At 46.0% G+C, this 21,002-nt stretch overlaps 1 protein-coding gene across 3 annotated transcripts in view; it reads left to right on the top strand.

The window, feature by feature from the left end:
* LOC138293747 (glutathione S-transferase P 1-like) overlaps positions 1-21,002 on the top strand; it is a 93,202-nt gene that overhangs the window by 538 nt on the left and 71,662 nt on the right. The window contains exon 1 of one of the 3 annotated variants that reach the window (XM_069233088.1): positions 1,394-1,464. The exons of the other annotated variants lie outside the window; for them this stretch is intronic. Within the exon in view, the coding sequence (XP_069089189.1) occupies positions 1,461-1,464 (4 nt within the window). The 5' untranslated portion in view covers positions 1,394-1,460. Of the gene's footprint in view, positions 1-1,393; positions 1,465-21,002 lie in introns of those variants that run through there. 3 annotated transcript variants of the gene reach the window in all.

Raw genomic sequence — 21,002 nt, 5'->3', positions numbered from 1 at the left:
GCCAATACCGAACCATTGGCTTTGCCAATGCTTTTTGATGAGCTTTTCAGCATTGACAAACAAGAAAATGGTTGTTCATATGGGCATAAAACACCTGCACTAACAAACTCAATCAGTGTGACTTTGCAGTGAGCAAATTGTCTTTGCCAGTGCTTGTTTTTGAGGAATGTTTCCTGTTCAAGTATTACAAAAAACATTCAGTGTTGGGCACCTATGTGTACATGCACACTGATGCACTGGCAGCTACTTTGTAATGTTCAATTTATAAAGAATAACAAAACTGATTACATTATCATGGCCTGTGGGTCCACCTACATGAGTGGCCATCTTTGAGTGGTTTATACTGTTTCAAAAACCCTTCCAAGATGGCCGCCCCTGCAAATATGTGCAACTGAGGTCCAAGTGTGAGAGTTAAGAGTGATGGTCTGACTGTGATGGGAAGGTCAGGGGTGGGGTGTGATGAGGAGAGGGACACTTGTGGTTGGGACTTTAGGCTGCTGTGGCTACACATTAAAGAACTGGGGTACGCAAGTCTGTAATTTGCACTCACTTTCCCAAGTCAAACATGATTACTCTAGAAGCCATCCCAGAGTCATTAGATGATCATACAACTACATTAGAAGTCATTTTCACGTCATCAGACGTCATCATGCTCTTGAAGTCATCAGCAAAGTTTAGACACTTGAGCCTGATGATTTGAGGATGACTTGAAAATGACTATCTGATGTCTTCATGGGAAGTGATTGTTTCCAATGTCTTGAGGGTGATTTACAATAACTTGTTGATGACTTGATAAGCGCAAACATTTTGCCTTCAGTTAAAATGCTTCCTAATTTAAAAAAGAATAGTCGCCGATTACTTTGCAAACACGTGCATCATTTTTGGCCAGTGTTTTTTTGACAAACTCGAGATTGTGCTTGGTAAATTAATAATTACTTGCTGATTACTTTGAAATGAGCACCATTTTAGTATTCACACGATTTTGCATTGTATTAAAAAATGAAATATGCATTAGAGGTCAACGTGAACATGCATGTCACATGTTGCAATCATATAATATAACACAATTGGGAGAATATGATCATCTTTGTCAGCCATGTTTGTGTAGCATGCATTTTACAAGTTTGTCCCTGGAGATTGCTCAGTGAGCTGAGTGCCTATTGCATCCATCCCATGCTTTACTTGCAGAAAGATGGATGAATGATTTACTGCATCGGATCAATATATCTGTGTAAGCTGAAGGTCACGCTCAAGAAACGATCTAAATGTAATTTGGAAATTCCAATCCCCGCAAATGGATTAATGACTGAGTGCAGAGATTTACTTGCATTTCATAGGTTTGTTTCAATAGCGTTACAATAGTTCATTTGGTTGAGTGTCTGATGCTCCCCTCCAGGACTGCGGAATCTCTTGCTGAAACCTGGCTCTGAACTCCATGTCCCTCTGTGCCACAAAGTTGAATGGGTAAGCAACGCCGTGCATGAGGCTGTTCACCCTCAATCCCGTTAATAAAAGTGAGTGACCGGATGGTAAAATGCAGAGATCTGTAATGTGCTTGTGTACAACGTAAAGTGCAGATTCACAGTGAGTACAGATTTATGCTGCAGGCACATTAACCCAACAAACTGCCACACCACTATGTATGTGCTGTCACCAAAGATACATAACTGCTGATTAAACTGTTGCAAACTTTTGGAAAAGCTACAACAGTGAATGTTTTTTTTTTTTTTTTTAATTAAAATTTAACGAAAAATGTATTGGAACAGGTGCAAAATCAGTTATTATTTCATTACATTAGCGCACTTTGCAATAAAACCCTCGGGCGCTACGACACATAGGATCCTCCTGTTTCCAGAATGCACTGCAGGCTTTCAGTTTGAGTATTGCTTATTGCAGTAATAGGCAGTTAACTCTTCCTGGTATGCAGCATTGCTGTATGTCACTTCTAGTTTTCAATAAAGGTTGTTGAAAAGAAGCGTAAGAGTACTCTACGCACTCGTACGTAACCTCCATACCGTAAATGCAATGCGCGCCCACTGGTTTTACTATCCATCACTTCTACCTTCCACCAAGTACCTACACCTGCTCTCCACACTTGAAATGCACTCCCCCCCTTGTGCGTTACCTCTCCATGGCCCAGGTCACTTTTCATACTTGCACATGCGCAGTGCGTGGGCTGCACTCACTGTCCTGGAGGAGAGGGGCCAAAACATTGAAAGGGAAAGCAGAGGCCAGGCTCATCTCTTGCTCTAAGGGCCTGTAGGTGAGGCAAGCCTTGAACAAATCTGGCACATAAGTCATGCAACAAACATCATGTTAGAATGTGAAAAATTGTTTTCAAAACTCCAAAAAGTGTATCTCTTTAACACTCAGAAGCGTTGCACCTCAGTGCATCAGATCATAGCTCTCCATTAAGAAGTATTTATTCAAAAAATAGTTTTTAAACCTCCATTGAGAAGCAGGCCTGCCTCCTCCCTGATGGCAACACTTTTAGTGATCCGAGTCAAGTCAGTTGTCATGTGAGTCCTGTACGTGTCCTTGATTCTGACGAATGGATCAACATTATATACTATTAAATTAAAAATAAGCCATTTTTGTACTTCACACATGCTTAATTTGCATATTCGAAGGTGTTCTCATATGTAAACAAACAAACCGGAGTCAGTGTGAAATAAAAAAAAATCTATGATCACACACGTTATTCATGAGGGAAGCCTGGATAGAGCCCATACTTTCCAGTTTCACACTGTGGGATTCAGCCATGGGTGGGGTATCTCTTCATTACATCAAACCCCAAGGCTTTGTCTTTAGTTGCCCAAAGACATACGGGGCTTCACAACAGACAAATGCTATGTACACGTTTCAGGTTTTGCCTAGACCCCAAGACACATTGTTACATATGCTGGGCTTACAACTCGTCCCCACACCCCCAGCATCCATTTGTTAGCTTCAGCTTCACCCTCGTTTCCTTCATCGCAGGCGTCATGCCCTCCTCTTGTGTTTGGCCCTTCCCTGGCACAAGGACCAAGTACTCTGTCCATCCACTGTCCCCTTTTTTGGAGCCACTGTTCTCTTGATGTTCGAGCACTCTCTGAGTGCGTGTGTTTTCCGTCTGTCTCCCACATCTCCTTCCATACAGCTTCTATACACCCACCCCCTTCCGTTTCGCTTGTTTCCCCACCACTCCCTACCCTGTATTCTACACCGCTGCACTCTGCCAGTGCTCTCTACACCACGGGACTTTGCACCATTGCACTCTACTCTACGCCACTGAACTGACGCTCTACACCACTGCATTTTACTCTGCACCACTACTCTAGTTCACTGCACTACATGCCACTCTCCTCTGCACAACTCCATGTCACTGCACTTTATGCCACTGCACTCTACAACACCACACTTTATGCCACACCACTCTATGCCACTCTACTCTGCACCACTTTGCTCTGTGCCACTCACTCTAAGCCACTCTAGGCCACTGCGCACTACTCGACACCACTGCACTTTACTCCATTGCACTCTACTCTACGCCACTGCACTTTGCACAGCTCTTTTGTACTTTGTGCCTCTCTACTCTATGCTGCTGCACTCTGCACCACTCTGCTCTGCACCACTGTACTCTATTCCCCTGCGCTCCAGCCCACTGCACCATATGCTACTCTACTTTACTCTGTACTACTCTACGCCACTGCACCACACACTGCACCACTCTACTTTATGCCACTGCCCTCTATACCAGTCCACTCTACCCCATCCACTCCACACTGCCACTCTACCCCACTTCACTAAATGCCACTCTACTCTACACCACTCTACTCTGTGCCACTCTACTATACACCACTCCAAGTCACTCTATTCTACACTGTCACTCCACTCTAATCAGTCCCACATCACTCCTCTCAACTTTACTCTTCCAATCCATTATACACCACTGCACTCTCTGCCAGTCCACTCCACTCTATTCCTCACCACTCTACAAAACTCCAAGCCACTACACTCTACTCCACAGTCCTGTATAATATGGACAAAGGACATTGGCAATGCCTGTAGCTCTTATGTAGATGAAACCTATTGGATTTACCAATGCTAGTTTTTTCTGGCACATACACATTTGTGGGGTTTCACAGGATGCTGACGTGAGGCGTTTTGAACCTGGTCCCGCATGTTGCATGCTCGCCAGCTGTAGCCAGTAGGCCACCTTGCCTCCTGTGAAACCTCATCTCCATGTCTATTCTTTAAAGCACTCACCACACTGGGTGTGTGTGTGTGTGTGTGAGTAAATATACATGTCACTGTTCGCCTTCCTGATCACATGTTCTCCACTACACCTGTATTTCTCTGTCCTTCACAGGTGCTCTCCACCCTCCACAGGTAGTCTTTCCACTCTGTTCATATGGTCTGTGCCCTGTTTATCTACTCTGTCATGGATCCTGCCTTATATGTGCTCTCGATCCTCTACATCCAGTTTTTACATCTGCCCCAGCACATACATCTACCTTCTATCCTATACACCCACTCTCCACATATACACTACAACATGTACATGCATCTTATAACTTCCTCTTGTCGTCTCCATATAGAATATTCTTTCTTCATATTCAACATATCCATTCTCCACACATCCTTAGCACACTTTAAATTTGCATTCTACTCTGGACATCTGCTCTCAAACCCACTTTACATCTGCCATGCTTCTTCACATGTCTCCACCATCCCTAGCAGTGTTTTGTATCTGCACCAAACACTATACATGTGTTTTCTGTCTCCATTCTACACTGTCTAGCCATTCTCCACGAATGCGGTCTCAACACCCTTGCAATTCTGTGTGCACACCCTCAACATCTACCACCACTCTCAACATGAAATGGTCACCCTTCATATCTGCCATTCTCTTGCTTACAGCATCTGTTCACCATCTATACATCTGCCATCCACATTCACCTTCCCTACCTTCCATATGCATTCTCCACTTGACATGAGCTCCGCCCCCCCACATGCAATCTCCATTTTATACATCCACACCACATCCTCTCTCTAACCTGTACATGTGTACTCTAACTGCCACTTTTGCTCCCATCCCATTACATCTTCTTGCTGTCCTGTACATGTCTTCTTCAGATGTGTTCCTTCCACACAGTTATGATCTCATTCCACTCGATGTACACTCCACCATCCATGTGCTCTCCACACTCTACGTTCCACATCTACTCTTTATAGCTGTGTTCGACCTCGCCATATTGGCAGTCTGTGCTCTACATCCACCCCTTCAACCTGTACGTTTGCCATCCATGGCCATATCCTCTCTCTGATTCCCCTCAACACATTGTATATGTGTTCTCTGCTATACCTCCACTGTCCGTGCTCCAAACCTTCCCACACATGCAGTCTGCACCCTCCAGAAGCTCCCTCCTGCTCCCGGTGGTCTTCTATTCACCCCATACACCAGTTTTCCATGCTGTACCTCAGGTCTCCACCTTGAACATCCACTCTTCTTCCTCCCTATCCAGTTTCCATCTGCCCCCTACTCCCCACTCTCCAGATCCGCTCTCCAACCTATACATGCATAATCCAAACTCCACTTGTGCTCTCCACCCTGTACATGCTCTCTCTGCAGCACACATCCACACTCAATATGTATTTTCCAGACCACCTTGCGCACTCTACATTTGCTTTCCACCTTGCACATCTGCATTCCTCATTTCACTGTGCCCATTGCAGGAACTCCACCATTTATATCTGTGCATCTCACCTTTTGTCTACCATATGCATGTGCTTTGCACTTCTAATCCTTACACTATACATGTCTTCTCAGTGTTCTGACTACACTCTGTGTGCTCCACCCCCTACCCGTGCTCTCCACATTAGATGTGCACTTTCCATCCTACAGATCTGTCCTTCACTTGCCCTTTCCACTCTGTACATCTGTGTGTCATTCACTTTGTGCATCAATTACCACACTGTGCTCTATGCTCTTTTGTTCCTCAGTTCACATCCCCGGTTGATATCTGCTTTCTCCACTCAACATCTGCTCTACTCATACTCTGATCCGCATGAAGATATGCTCTCCATATACAGTTTCTCAAAATCTATGCTCTATTCCATCTCCTTAAATTTAAAAACTGATCTTACTAACAGCTTCACAACTTATGCCACTAACCTTCTGCCACTTAGATCACTATATAGCTCACAAAAGGCCACTTACATAAGACTTCCACCACTTAACACGGCTCATGCCATCTCCCACAGCAGTTGCGCATTCGCAGCACCCCTTCCCCTAGAGCCACTTGTACCATATCCTTACCACTCACATCCCAGATGCCACATAACATACCAGGCAGACCACCATTTCCCATCAGGTAGATGCATTACCACTTATTGACAGCTCTTCTCACTGGCAGCCATTGGGGTCACTCCTCACACCTGACAGAACCATGCAATACCACGTACGTGTCCCCTGCAGTGACGCCATCGTTTCTTCAGCCACTCTCACTACTTGCCTTGACCCCGCATCACAACCCACTGCTTTGTGGTTTCTCTGAACATCACTCATAAGCACTCAACAGCAATTGGTGGCACTCACAAACTGCACAAGTGACCAATACTGTAGAGATTCACATCATGTATATCCAGCCATTTACCCGCTGGTGCTCAGATCCCTCTCTCACAGTCCCCTTGTATTTACTCGATTGACATCTGTGGCTTACCAGTGCTTTATTACTCTTACAATGTATTACTCACCCACACAACACCAACGACTTGCATACTTACCCACAATACATACATAGCTCGCTATTTCCAACTTAGCGTACCGGACATGCACGTAACTCGGAACCTACGAAGTTCACTCATAATAATCACCACCCTCTCACTCACACCTCCTCATACGGCTCGTCTCTCACTGCTGTTACCACTCAACCATCACCAGTCACAGCTTGTAACAGCTAAAAGAAGGAAGGGGGATCATGGGTGAGAATAGTGAGTTGAAGCCATGGCGACAGATGTCTCTGACCTTCATTTACAGGTGGTCAAACTTGCAAACAATCATGATGAATATGCAATGCGTCAATTTGCACACAATGAATAGGATTGGTTCTGTTTGGAGAAAAGTCCTATTACTGCATCAAAAAAATGTGCTCACTCCACTTCAAGGTGCTGGAGCTCAGTCTGCACATTTAAAAGTAGAATGACATGTTAAAACACAGTTCCCACACATTCCTCCCCACCTGGTTTTAATCGTAATTACTGGTTACTGCGGCACAGTTACTGGAATTGTGGTTTGTAGTGCGTCTGGTGCATCTATGACATACTCTAACTGGGGGGCTTTTTATATTTTCCTCATATCACACTCTGAAGTCAAACGGATAGGAAGGGAACATTAATCTGTGAAAATTACCTTGAGTATTCACAGTGATATTGTGCTAGAGTAAAAAGATAAATTAAAAAAAAAAAACTATCCAGAAGTCCTCAATCGTTGTGAACAAACACACCTTGAAGAAGTCATCATACGTAATATAAACCCATCTTGAAGTAGTGATGTTGTCATCAAAAAGTAATGCAAGCACATCCTGAAGTACTCATGAAGTAATACAAACACATCCTGAAGTACTCATGAAGTACTCATGAAGTAATACAAACACATCCTGAAGTACTCATGAAGTAATACAAACACATCCTGAAGTAGTCATGAAGTCATCATGAAGTAATACAAACACACCCTGAAGTACTCATGAAGTAATACAAACACATCCTGAAGTACTCATGAAGTACTCATGAAGTAATACAAACACATCCTGAAGTAGTCATGAAGTCATCCTCAGGTAGTCAAGAAGTCGTCTCCTGTTATCCCGAAGTTGTCATGAAGCCATCCTGTAGTAGTTAAAGATTTTCACACATTTTTCAGGGAAGTCATCAGAACACCATCCTAGAGTAGATTTTGTCATGACTCTGGAGTAATCTCATTTAAATATTTCGACCTCTACACATACTTCAGGATCGCTTGGGATGATTTCCCCAGGTAATTACAAGAATAGTTCAGCTGAAGTCATCAAATGACTTCAGAATGACCCCCGGAAGATCTTCCTTTTTGACTTGGGTTGACCTCTGTCACACATACATAACAGGTGACACTGGCACAAAGGAAGCGCTGCCCTGCACCAAAAGCCCATAAATATGGACCGCGGTTGCCCTCAGTCGGGGCTCTGCCGTGCAGCACGACAGCTTTGCACCATTCCATGAGTCACCTCTCACCTAGCTTTGAAATGGGGCAAACAATGGAGTAAATTCAGCTTGCTTCTGTACAAAAAGACATTTCATAAAATAAGCTGACGGTGTAAAAGTCACAAATGTTGGGTTTCTAAAACAATGAACGTCTGCAGCGTGGTGAACCACTGCTGCTTTACTCCTGTTCCTGCGGGTTGTAGTCATAAACAAACATATGTATTTGCTGCTTGTCTGCAACCTCCATAAACTTAGGGAGGCAGTGGTTTAAAAATGAGAGGAACGTTATTTACTCCAGTTTTGTGACTTTTGTGATAGTCCATGGAATCTCTAATGTTGCATTCATCATAGATTTGTCCACAATACTCACAACGTTGGATGGCGTCAAACAGCTGTGCACTGATTTACCACTGTTCTTGGGGTAAAAAAGTGAAGGAAGAAAACAGGTTTATGACACTTTTGAAATGATTTGAGTGGTAAGGGGTCCATGCCCGTAAGCAAAGGTTCTTACCCTTGATTTCCCAAGATGGTCGCCACGGGCACCACCAGCGCCAAAGCCGTCCCTAAGGACACCATCCTCTAATGAGGATGCATGCCTTGCGGCTCCGGTGGTCACTAAGGCAAGGGAGGATCTCACTGGCACATCACTGCTGTGTGAATAGTTCCGTGTTGTCTACTGCTGCTTAACACAGTTTTTCGTCTCAGCAGGACAGAGCCAGATCTGTTCCACAGAAATGTCAGCCTCTCAGACCCCAGTCTTGGCCACCACAGGGGTGGGGTGTGCACCTGCCACAAAGGTGGACCACGACAAAAAGGAATCTTATCAGCCAGGCTCTACCTCAGGCCCCATGTGCTATATGTGCAAGGAGTAGAGAGACCCTAGGGGGCTGGCCTGCTTTGTTTACACCTCACTTGGTGATTGGCTGCAGCGACTGGGAGAGCTATGACCTCAAAGTACAGCCCGGGTGGCGGTGGGAGCGGAAACGTGCTCAGGATGAGGTGGTGTGCCCAGAGTAACAAAAACAGTAAAATCAGAGTCCAGCACACAAAATCAGAGTCCAGCACACATCAACAACCTGGGGAACAGAGGCAAAAAGTTAAGGGAGACCACGCCAAGGATAAAAAGTCTAACAGGTGGGAACAGCAGCGGGTACTGGATATTCTGAGTATTAAATGGGAGGTCCGTGCCTGTAAAACCTCTGCCTCGGGTGCCTCACCCTCCATCCCTCAGGCAGCACCCCTCTATTGATGTGCCCAGAAGGGGTGACCTTTGAACCTCTTGTGTGAGGTATAAGACTGAACTTCACACAAGTGACCCTTCTAGCACTGAAGGAGGTACTGGTAGGGACTTTCTGTGCTTTGATGCTGCTTAAAAACACCAGCAGGAAACTGGGTTTTGCCATCTTGGATTCCAAGTTGGCACGGTACTCTGGGAGCATCTGAGTGGCCAGTGCCAGCAGGTGACATCAGAGCCCTCCCCTGATAGGTGCTTACCTGTTTAGCTGACCATTCCCCCTTTCAGGCCTACTTAGGGTCTCTCCTTTGGGTGGTTCTTCAGATTCGGATTGCAAGAATCCAGCAGGAAACCTCTGCATCCTCCACTTCAACTTCTCACTAAAGAAACTGCATCTGGACCCTCCAGCAACTCTACAAACTGCAACAAAGAAACAAAGTCAACTTCTGCAACACTGTATCTTCAACTCCTGCCACCATCTGCAACTGTTTCCCGGTTGTGCATCCTCAGAGGACAGCCTGTCTTCAGCCTGCACCAGAAGAGCGAAGGAATCTCTCTTGGGGAAAAGGTGCCAAACCCTGCCAGGTGCACCCAGGACCCCAAAATTGCCACTGCGGAGCAGCTGGACACTGGACCAATCCCAGGAAACCCAGAGGACCTCCAAGCTTCAAGAATCACCCCAGATCTCCCTTCTGAGTGGAGGCACCACTCAAAAACCAAGCAAGAACCAACAAGCCAGTGAGGGTCACTTCACTGACTGGCCAATATCTCCGCAACCGAAAGTTGCAGCCAGATGCAACAAAACCCAGATAACCACCCAGATGTGACCTACAAGTGTGCCAAGGTTGGTGGCACTGAACCTTCCAGTGGCCGAGTTATACCAATACCATGGGTACTGGTCAGCTGACATCGAACAACCAGAAAACCAGCTCCCTCAGAGATGAAAAAAGATCAGAAGGAAGCCCCAGTCGAGGGACTTCAGAAACACCCAGGACCTCCTTCCAGAATGCCCCCATTGTCCCATAATCAGCCCTCAAAGAGACTCACCTCTAGCTCCAAAGGACTTTGTTGAGCAAGAACTTTGCACACAAATGTAGAAAAAGCCATGTGATCAGGACAAATGTGGACACTCACAGTCCAACAGAGCCATTAGCTGATGTGGGCGGGACCAAATGTGAATGTCAGTTAAACAGACAAGTGGATGAAGAGGGCTGGCCCAGAGCCCCTTAGTGTGTGTACATGTATATTTTGGATTATTTATGTATGTATTTATTGTATTACTTAAGGCTGGGAAGACAGCTAATGCTGTTTCTAGGTCATTTCTAAAAATAGATTATCAACACACCGTTCAGAAATGGGCAGTGTGGCAGCCTGCGTGCTGCTTGCCTCTCCTGACCAGAGAGTGTGGAGGTCACCTTTCTGTGTGCTGCCTTCCTTATGCCTCAGGTGCCTCTCCTATGCAGAGGGTGTGGAGCTCACCTTCATGTGTGCTGCCTTCTTTATGCCTCATGTGCCTCTCCTATGAAGAGGGTGTGGAGGTCGCTTTCATGTGTACTGTCTCCTTTGCCTCTCATAAGCAGAGAATTTGGGGGCCACCTTCATGTTTGCAGAAGGTGTAGAGGTCACCTTCATGTGTACAGAGGGTGTGGACATCACCTTCATGTGTGCTGCCTTCTTGCCTCTCCAAAGCAGAGAGTGTGGAGGTCACCTTAATGTGTGCTGGCCCCTGTGCCTCCTTGCCCCTCTTCAGCAGAGAGTGTGGATGTCACCTTTATGTGTGCTGCCTCCTGTGCAACCTGTGCCTCTCCTAAGCAGAGGGTGTAGAAGTCACCTTCATGTGTGCTGCCTCATGTGTCTCTCCTAAGCAGAGGGTGTGGAGGTCATCTTCGTGTGTGCTGCCTCCTGTGCCTCTCCCAAGCAGAGGGTGTGGAAGTCACCTTCATGTGTGCTGCCTCCTGTGTCTCTCCTAAGCAGAGGGTGTGAATTCACCTTCACGTGTGCTACCTCCTGTGCCTCTTCTAAGAAGAGGGTGTGGAGGTCGCTTTCATGTGTCCTGTCTCCTCTGCCTCTCATAAGCAGAGAGTTTGGGGGACACCTTCATGTGTGCAGAGGGTGTGGAGGTCACCTTCATGTGTACAGAGGGTGTGGACATCACCTTCATGTGTGCTGCCTTCTTGCCTCTCCTAAGCAGAGAGTGTGGAGGTCACCTTCATGTGTGCTGCCCCCTGCGCCTCCTGTGCCTCTCCTAAGCAGAGAGTGTGGAGGTCACCTTTATGTGTGCTGCCTTATTTATGCCTCCTTGCCTCTCTTCAGCAGAGAGTGTGGAGGTCACCTTCATGTGTGCTGCCTCCTGTGCCTGCTGTGTCTCTGCTAAGCTGAGGGTGTGGAGGTCACCTTCATGTGTGTTGCCTCTTGTGTCTCTTCTAAGCAGAGGATGTGGAGATCACCTTCATGTGTGCTCCCTCCTGCGTCTCCTATGCCTCTTCTAAGCAGATGGTGTGGAGGTCACCTTCATGTGTGCTGTCTCATGTGCCTCCTCAACTCTCTTAAGCAGAGGGTATGGAAGTTGCCTTCAAATGTGCTGCCTCCTCGCCTCTCCCAAGCAGAGGGTGTGGAGGTCACCATCACCTGTGCTGCCTCCTGTCTCTCCAGTGCCTCTCCTAAGCAGAGTGTGGAGGTCACATTCATGTGTGCAGATGGTGTGAATGTCACCTTCATGTGTGGTGGCTCCTGTGCCTCTCCTAAGCAGAGCGTATGGAAGTCACCTTCGTGTGTTCTGCCTCCTGTGTCTCCTAAGCAGAGGGTGTGGAGGCCACTTTCATGTGTGCTGCCTCCTGTGCCTCTCCTAAGCAAATGGTTTGGAGGTCACCTTTATGTGTGCTGCCTCCTCGCTTCTCCTAAGATGAGGGTTTGGAGGCCACCTTCATGTGTGCTGCCTCCTGTGCCTCTCCTAAGCAGAGGGTGTGGACGTCACGTTAATGTGTGCTGCCTCCCGGCCTTCTGTGCCTCTTCTAAGCAGAGGATGTGCAGGTCGACTTCATGTGTGCTGCTCTTCACCTATCCTAAGTAGAGGGTGTGGAGTTCACCTTTATATGTGCTGTCTCCTCGCTTCTCCTAAGCTGAGGGTTTGGAGGTCACCTTCGTGTGTGCTGCCTCCTGTGCCTCTCCTAAGCAGAGGGTGTGGAGGTCACCTTCATGTGTGCTGCCTCCCGTGTCTCCAGTGCCTCTCCTAAGCAGAGGGTGTGGAGAACACCTTCATGTGTGCTGCCTCCTCGCTTCTCCTAAGCTGAGGAATTGGATGTCACCTTCATGTGTGCTGTCTCCTGTGCCTCTCCTAAGCAGAGGGTGTGGACGTCACATTAATGTGTGCTGCCTCTAGGCCTCCTGTGCCTCTTCTAAGCAGAGGATGTGGGGGTTCTCTTCATGTGTGCTGCTCCTTGCCTCTCCTAAGTAGAGGGTGTGGAGGTCACCTTCATATGTGCTGCCTCCTGTGCTGTATCACGGCTGCAGTAGAAGGTAGGTTAATCACTGGCCCTCTATACTTCACATGAGCTACCTCAGCTTGAGGAAGCAGAGGCAGAAGTGCTGCAAACTACTTTTTTGTCTTTCAGTGTAAACATCTGTTAAAAGCTGTGGTCTCAAAAAGTACAAGAGATGCAAACAAACCAATGGCAATGAAGGAGGCTGCCACAAACAAGCCAATGGCCATGAAGGAGCTGACACAAACAAGCCAACGGCAATGAAGGAGGCTGACGCAAACAAGCCAATGGCCATGAAGGAGGCTAATGCAAACAAGCCAATGGCAATGAAGGAGGCTGACGCAAACAAGCCAATGGCCATGAAGGAGGCTGATGCAAACAAGTCAATGGCTCCAGGGGATGACTTTCTGATTATTAATTTAGCGTCCAATTGTGTTTGTTCTGCGTAACTCATAGAAGGCTGGTGACAAATAAAGCTGTCACGCAAGGCCTAAAAATCAGCATCAAATATAAACTCACTCTCGTTTTGACCGCCAAATAATATGTGCAGTGGAACCGAACACGAAGATACAAAAAGCAAGGTCCATATTTTCCAATATAAAAAAAGAGTGTACAATAAGTGTACACAACTCAGGACATCTAAAGCCTCTATGATAATGTCATAAATGAATTGAAATGAAAAGCCCTAGCTCGATCTAAGAGTTGCTTCATTAAATATTTAGTGGCATGCATCTGTCCCAATTTTGGGGGGAAGGGCTAGTAAGGACACAACTTACTCCATTGCCAGAGGGACCGGACTAAAGTATTGCAGGCTGAATAAACTACAGCAATATAAGGGAAGCTGAAGCTCGTTGGCTAGGTTCATAAAACTGGTCAGTTAGCAAGAATATTGGAAAATTATTTTTTGTGCAAATAAACAAAATGACGTCATATTTAATTATGGGAAAAAATCTAAAGTCAGTGTTTTTGCAGGATAAGACCCAATTTTCGCTAGATTTAGGACCTGATTTAGATATTGGCGGATGTGTAACTCCGTCGCGACGGTGACGGATATCCCGTCGGCTGAAATCTAAATCCCATTATTTCCTATGCGGTTTAGATTTCGGTGGGTGGGATATCTGCCACCATTGTAAAAGTGTAACCCATCCGTCAATGTCTAAAGCAGGCCCTTAGTCCTATATGGGCTCTGAACACTGGAGCGCTGCTGTCAGCCTGACCCCTGAAAACATGTAGAATTGGCTCATCCCTGATTGGTGTATTTAACTTACATGTAAATCCACAGTATATGTTGCTCCATGTTCCCAGGGGTGAGGTAATTGTCCTCAGTGGAGTGCAGCAGTTATTGTGCCACTACTAAAGTGAGAAGTGAAAAAACTACTCTAGGCCACCACTGTGGCCTAACTGCAGGGCTGGATCCTTCAACTTACATGCCATTTTAAGCCTATTCGGGGTGGCCAAATTCAACATACATTTTATAAAGAGCTAGAACTACAGGTGAGCGTTAAATTCTGCTCTGCTGGTGGAGTTGGCAGAGATTGGCCACTCACACGGAGTTCTGGCAAAATTCCGCCAACCGCTGTGTGGTGGAGTTTTTCCTCATGTGCGGTTCACAAACAGTAAGTTGGTGATCACGAGCAAGAATCGCTGTCCCCTACTGCTATTTTTGGGAGCTAGGAGAGCACCCGGCGAGATTTTCTCAACACGGGCTATTGCAACTGTTCACCTTGAGAAAGCTTCTATTCGAGTAGGAGATCTATTCAAGCAGCAGCAAAGCCAACTTGAGCAGCAGTGCCCTCTAGAATGCTGTGTGGTGGCGTTCGTGCTGATGTTTCAGCCAGGACAGCGCAATGTGCTGATTTCAGCCCACTTGCGGAACTCCACTGAATCTCACAGAATTTTCATGTCATTCCATGAAACTCCACAGACTGAAGGTCTGCAAGTTCTGCCCACCCCTAGTTAGAACATTGGCATTCAGTTCTGCTTAACAGGCCTCAGTGCACTCATAGAGTCGAAAAACCAGCAGCATCAACCCAAAACTATAAGAGGGATCATGTCAAAAGAGGCATTTCCTTACAATCTCACTTCGAGTCTGTGTAAATATTTGTAAGTCCCAGTTAGGACTGCTCTAGAGTTACTTCATCGAAGTGCAGTTGCTGTTTATACACCTACAGGCCCCCAGCCCCTGTATAGTAGTGCTTTGTGGTGCTGCAAAGATTTTAAAAAGGAGGTTACTGAAGAATAGTGTTCAGCGTCTATCACCAGTTGCTTGTGATGTCACAATGTCAATAGTGTACACATGACATCATCGCATTGGACATGTGATGTCTCAACGCCAATGACAGATCAAGAACTGTTTGATGGCCATTAACTTTCTTTTATGAGGTGAGATTTATCAAGAGGATGACATTTGAAGCAATACACTTCATATGCGCCATTGTTGTCAAATGTAACAAAAGTACCATAACAGAACTAATAGAGTTATGAAATGCATGGATAAGGTGCCCTTAGCTATGTGTACAGGTGTGTAAATCTTTTTGTGCTGATGGATTTGTTGGCTACCCCTCGTTATTGGTGTAAGTAAAAATAGTTACTTATGATTGGATTAAATGTGGATAAGGGTCCAGGGAGTCTCATTGTTCAAACCTGCCCTATGTGTACCCAATCTACAAATCCACTGCTGTTGCCTCTGTAGTAGATGTTTGGCCTTATAAGGAGTGTATACTTGTGTTCAATGATGCCCACACCTGGGTGAAAGTTTCATTACACCAGAGTAATTGGAGTAATTTTGTGGTACTCTTTTGATGGAAAATTACCACCAAATATGTGAGTATGCCCGTTTGTGCAAGTATGGGTAATTTGGCACAAAACTCCTACCCCTGGAGCACAGGAAAAAGAAACATAGCGAGCGCAAGCAGCTGCTGTCTGCTGCTCATCATGTTCTGTTGCACTCAGCATTATTTTGTTAGTGGGTCAATTTTGGAATGTGATTTTTTCATTTTGTGCTTAGAAACTGTTGACAAATACTGTGTTGTGCTCCATGCATAATTCCATGTAATCTCATGTAATTTTGCCTACATTTTGCATAATTCTGCTGCGGCAAATTATGCGAGTTACGCCCACCCCTAGTGATAACCCTAGCTGCAAATTTGACCCTGCAAAATACATCTTTTGCAAAGTCTAAACATTCTTTTTTAATACTGGAACATCACTCCTAACGTAGGCATCAAGTGCCGATGAACAGGGTGCACATTGTTTAAAAAGTTGGACATGTGTTCTTACTCTTTACACGTTCTTGCAGTGAAAACTCTCCTCAGTTGTTTTTCACTTTATCACGGCTGGCTGTCCCATAGAAAAGCACTGGGTTAGATTATAACAACCAGGACCAGAATTACGAAAGTGTCACCTAGTGCAGCGCAGCATCCAAAAATTCTGTGTTACGTTGCGTAAAATGGAGAGAGCAGGAGGTCACCATATCTACAGAGATATGGCTCTCTCCTCCCCTCTCCCTAGCGCCGGTGCACAATCGCACTACTGAGTGCCACACACACACCTTTGCACCAGAGTGAAAAGGTGTCTGCCTAAGTGTAGCATAGGGCTTGTACTGGAAGGGCACCCTTCCAGTACAAAATACTATACCTAGACGACTTATAAACTTTTCCTACTTTGTATGTGTACTGTACAGTACAGCAGACATGCAAAATCAGAAAAGAAAGGGGAAATGAAAACATTTCTCCTTTTAACGCCTGCTTTGAAGTGGCATTCATTTTTGTTGCAAAACCCTGTCTTCTGTTGTTAGAAGATAGGGTTTTGTGTCAAAAAGCATGGGAGGTGGTATGGTAACACTCATGTACCACTCATGTAACTCCCCCTTGAAGCTACATAGCGCAAAGCAGTGCTTCACGCTGCTTTGCTTTAATTTTTGGTAACTTTCCAGCGAAAAACAAGTTTTCCACTGAAAAGTAAATAACAAAACGAAGCCAGTTTGCGATGGTTTGCATCACTTTTATTAGGCAAACACAGCACAATTGTTTGTGAATCTGGGCCCTAATGAATAACTTTGGATTGGGAATAGCTAGGCCCATGATTTAAGGACTCAAATTAATAGGAATCCAATGGTATGGCCAGATTTTAAATTATTATTTTGAAAATGCCACTTTTAGAAAGTTGACATTTTCCTTCCTAAAGCCTCTAGAAGCCCTCACTGAGATCATACCCATCTGTCACGTGGCACCCTGCTGGGAGGTGTGACCAACGTCTGACAGGATGGCCTGGGGGATGTGCCCACCATCTGCACAAGCTTCAAAGGGACAGCCCTGTCATAGGCAGATGTAACTCATAGTTAGCAGGCCTGCCATTGTCCCAGTAAACTGAGTGGCACCGATCCTAGTGGGGGGAACCTGTCCCAGAACTTGTTTTGCAGGGGGAGTTCCTTATTTCCCTAGCCACGTCTCAGGGTTGTGCCCAGAGCCCTGAACAAGTGAAGAAAGATTCTTCTATGTTGGATTTTGGCAGACCAGGGCACAATGGAATTGCTTAGACCCAACCCCACAGGAAAATATGTGAAAGTGGGTAGGATTGCCCATAGGAACTTTTCCCTTATTGGTTAGGGAATCACCCCACACACAAGCTACTGCATAAAAGTGGCATCTCTGGCTACCCTCCTAAGGACACCGCTGGATCTGTGGAAAACAGAAGAAGGACTGCATCTGCTGAAACAAAGAAATAGAACTTAGAAGAAGGACTGAGCCTGCTTTTCACACGTGGCAAGAAACCTCAGGGATGTACTTTCCCCCACTTGAACCCAGGACAGAAGAGGGGACTCCAAGGGCTTGTTGGCCACTCCTGTTAATATCCACAAACACTAAAGCTGCAAGCAGCCTGCAATAAAGAGGAACCCAGCTGAGACTGGCCAGTTCCAACTGGATTTTCCCTGTACCCTGCTGGTGGCTTCTGGGTGATTGAGTCCTAACTCATCAAATGTTGCCCAAAGTTTGTGGGCCTTTGGCTGTGGTTAGAGTGTATTCTCTCTCCCCCAAGATTGCAAAAGTGAACACTTAGAAGTTTTTTTGAAACTATTTCCCAAAAGAGCCAGATGCTAGCATTTGACCGCTGTCGACCCACAGGTATTGCATCGCTGGTTGGACTCAACTTGCAGGTTTGGCCCGCTGAAAGCAGCTTGACTTCCAAAAAAGCTTCTAATTCTCAATATGGAAGATTTCACTGGGATAAATGCCAAACAGCAACTGCCGTCGAGTCCTCCATCTGATTCAGCGGGCATCCACCCACCTTGTTAAATCCCCGTAAAAACAGTATGCAGTACTGTGCAGTGCATGCATGCTGAATGCACGTGGAGGATGGATGTGTGCCTATGAGTGGTACAATACATCAAGGATGTAGGGCTTGTAAGGAATTTGGTTGCTGGTTGACTGGTGTGTGTGCCCTGGTGAAGCACAAGCCATAATCCTTGTCAGGCTACGACTCAAGCAAACCCTAAATTAACCTGTGCTCAACCCCCTGGTAACTTGGCACAGAGATTTCAGGCGTAACTTAGAGGCAATGTGTAAAGTATTTGTGCAACACTTAAAATAGTTACACAGAGAAAACACACCACAAAAGAAGCCCACAAGAGACTTAGAATAAATAGAGTAGATTTTATTAAATTAAACAATAACAAAACAACAAAAATCAATTTAACAGAACTGGAGACACTGAAGTTTAAAGTTTGAAGTAAAAATAGCACCAAGAAGCAAGTAGCACTATTGGGGACATCTGGTTGTGCCAGACCGGGACAAATGTGATGGAGTTCAGGCCAGCTACAAGAACACAGTTAGGCCCGCTGAACAAAGTACCTTAAATCCTGGTTGCGGAGTATTGTGTCGATACGCATCGAAGATGTATCAAGTTGCTGAGGCGATGTGTCAGTTCTGAGATACGGCGGGGCTGCGGTGCAAGTTTCTCTTACATCAACGTTGAAGATCCGATCAGCGGCCCTTGCACTGGAAAATACGGTGCCAGGGATGCGTCAGAGTGCCTATAATCAATGGAAAATAACTGCTATTGCTAGGAGCGAGAAGGAATTGGGACCTGGGGGACCACCTAAAGAAACACTAGAGCCCTGGCCTCAGGAGGACTGTGTAGTTGTTTGTGATTGTGGTATTTTCCTTTGCGTTGTTAGCAGGAGAAATAAGATTCTTCTCTTTTTTCATAAAAGTGAGCATTTGGCAGCACAAGGATTTATTGCTGCGTGCATTTTGGGTTGTGAGCTTAAGTTCTCTCCCTTGTATCCACCTTGCTCAAAGGAAGTCTTGGACTGCTTGGACCACACAAACCCTGAAAGTCGAGTGCTGAAGGGGTACTAGGCCCAGTTGCTCAGACTCCATAGTTGGTTGGACCCCAGGAGTAAAAGGCCGCAACTCCCATGGTTGGACCCAGTAACGCCTGGGTGCCAGTTGGCCCTCTGAAAGGTGTTCTGACACAAATCCTGTTCTGACTACCCCGGGCAGAGCCCTAGGCAGGCTCCTTCTTGAGGGACATGTAATTCCACAGAGTATTGTTCCTGCGCCTTGGGGGTATCTATCAGTGAGTATTCTTGGTGGGTTGAGCATCAGTGTGAATCAGATGTGTAGATATCAGCAGAGATGGTGTACAGCCATATTGTCTATTCAGATGCAGGACTTCACTGAGTGAGAGTAAGAACAAGACTAGCTCCCTTCACTCTGTGAAGATTAGAAGACCAGTCCCTTCCGTATGTGAGAGATGATAGAAAAAGACCTGCCCCTTCAGTCTGCGAGAGTTAGAACAAGACATACCCCTTCAGTATGTGAGAGGTAGACCAATACTCGCTCCCTACACTCTGTGGTGGTTAGAAGACCAGTCCCTTAAGTATGTGAGAGACAGAAGAAGACTACCACCTTCAGTCTGCGAGAGGTAGAACAATACTCGCTCCCTTCAGTCTGTGAGAGTTAGAACAAGACCACCCCCTGCAGTCTATGAGAGTTACAAAAATACTCGCTCCCTTCAGTCTGTGAGAGTTAGAAAAACAAGAGCAGCTCCATCAGTCAGTGAGAGTTAGAACAAGACAGGCCCCTTCAGTCTGTGAGAGTTAGAGCAAGACAGACCCCTTTAGTCTGTGAGAGATAGAACAAGACAAGTTCCTTCAGTCTGTGAGAGTTAGAACAAGACTGTCCCCTTCAGTCTGTGAGAGGTAGAACAAGACCAGCCCCTTCAGTCTGTAAGAGTTAGAACAAGACCAGCCCCTTCACTCTACAAGATTTACAAGAAGACCAGCCCCTTCAGCCAGTGAGTGTTAGGGCAAGACCAACCCTTTCAGTCTGTGAGAGTTAGAACAAGACGAGTCCCTTCAGTCTGTGAAAGGTAGAAAAAGACCCACCCCTTCAGTCAGTGAGAGTTAAAACAAGACAGACCCCTTCAGTCTGTGAGAGTTAGAACAAGACTGACCCCTTTATCTGTCAAAGTTAGAAGACTGGCCCTTTGAGTCTGTGAGCATTACAACACGGCCAGCCCCTTCAGTCTGTGAGAGATAGAACAAGACCAGCCCCTTCAATCTGTGAGAGTTAGAACAATACCGGCCCTTTCACTCTGTAAGAGTTACAAGAAGACCAGACCCTTTCAGTCTGTGAGAGTTACAACACGACGAGTCCCCTCAGTCTGTGAAAGTTAGAACAAGACGAACCCCTTCAGTCAGAGACAGTTAAAACAAGACAGACCCATTCAGTCTCTGAGAGTTAGAACAAGACCAGCCCCTTCAGTCTGTGAGATTTACATCAAGACCTTCAGTCTCTGAGTGTTAGAACAAGACTGGCTCCTTCAGTCTGTGAGAGTTAGAACAAGATTGACCCCTTCAGTCTGTGAGAGATCGAAGAAGACCGACTCCTTCAGTATGTGCACGTTTGAGCAAGACACATTTATTCAGTCTGTGCGAGTTAGAACAAGACCGGCCCCGTTAGTCTGTGACAGAACAAGACCAGCCCCTTCAGTCTGTGAGAGTTAGAACAAGACCGGCCCCTTCAGTCTGCGAGAGTCATAACAAGACCAGCCCCTTCAGTCTGTGA

This window comes from Pleurodeles waltl, chromosome 4_2 (assembly GCF_031143425.1).
Source record: "Pleurodeles waltl isolate 20211129_DDA chromosome 4_2, aPleWal1.hap1.20221129, whole genome shotgun sequence".
Lineage (NCBI taxonomy): Eukaryota > Metazoa > Chordata > Amphibia > Caudata > Salamandridae > Pleurodeles > Pleurodeles waltl.
Note: the sequence above shows the minus strand (reverse complement) of the source record. Positions and strands in the feature narration are given on the sequence as shown.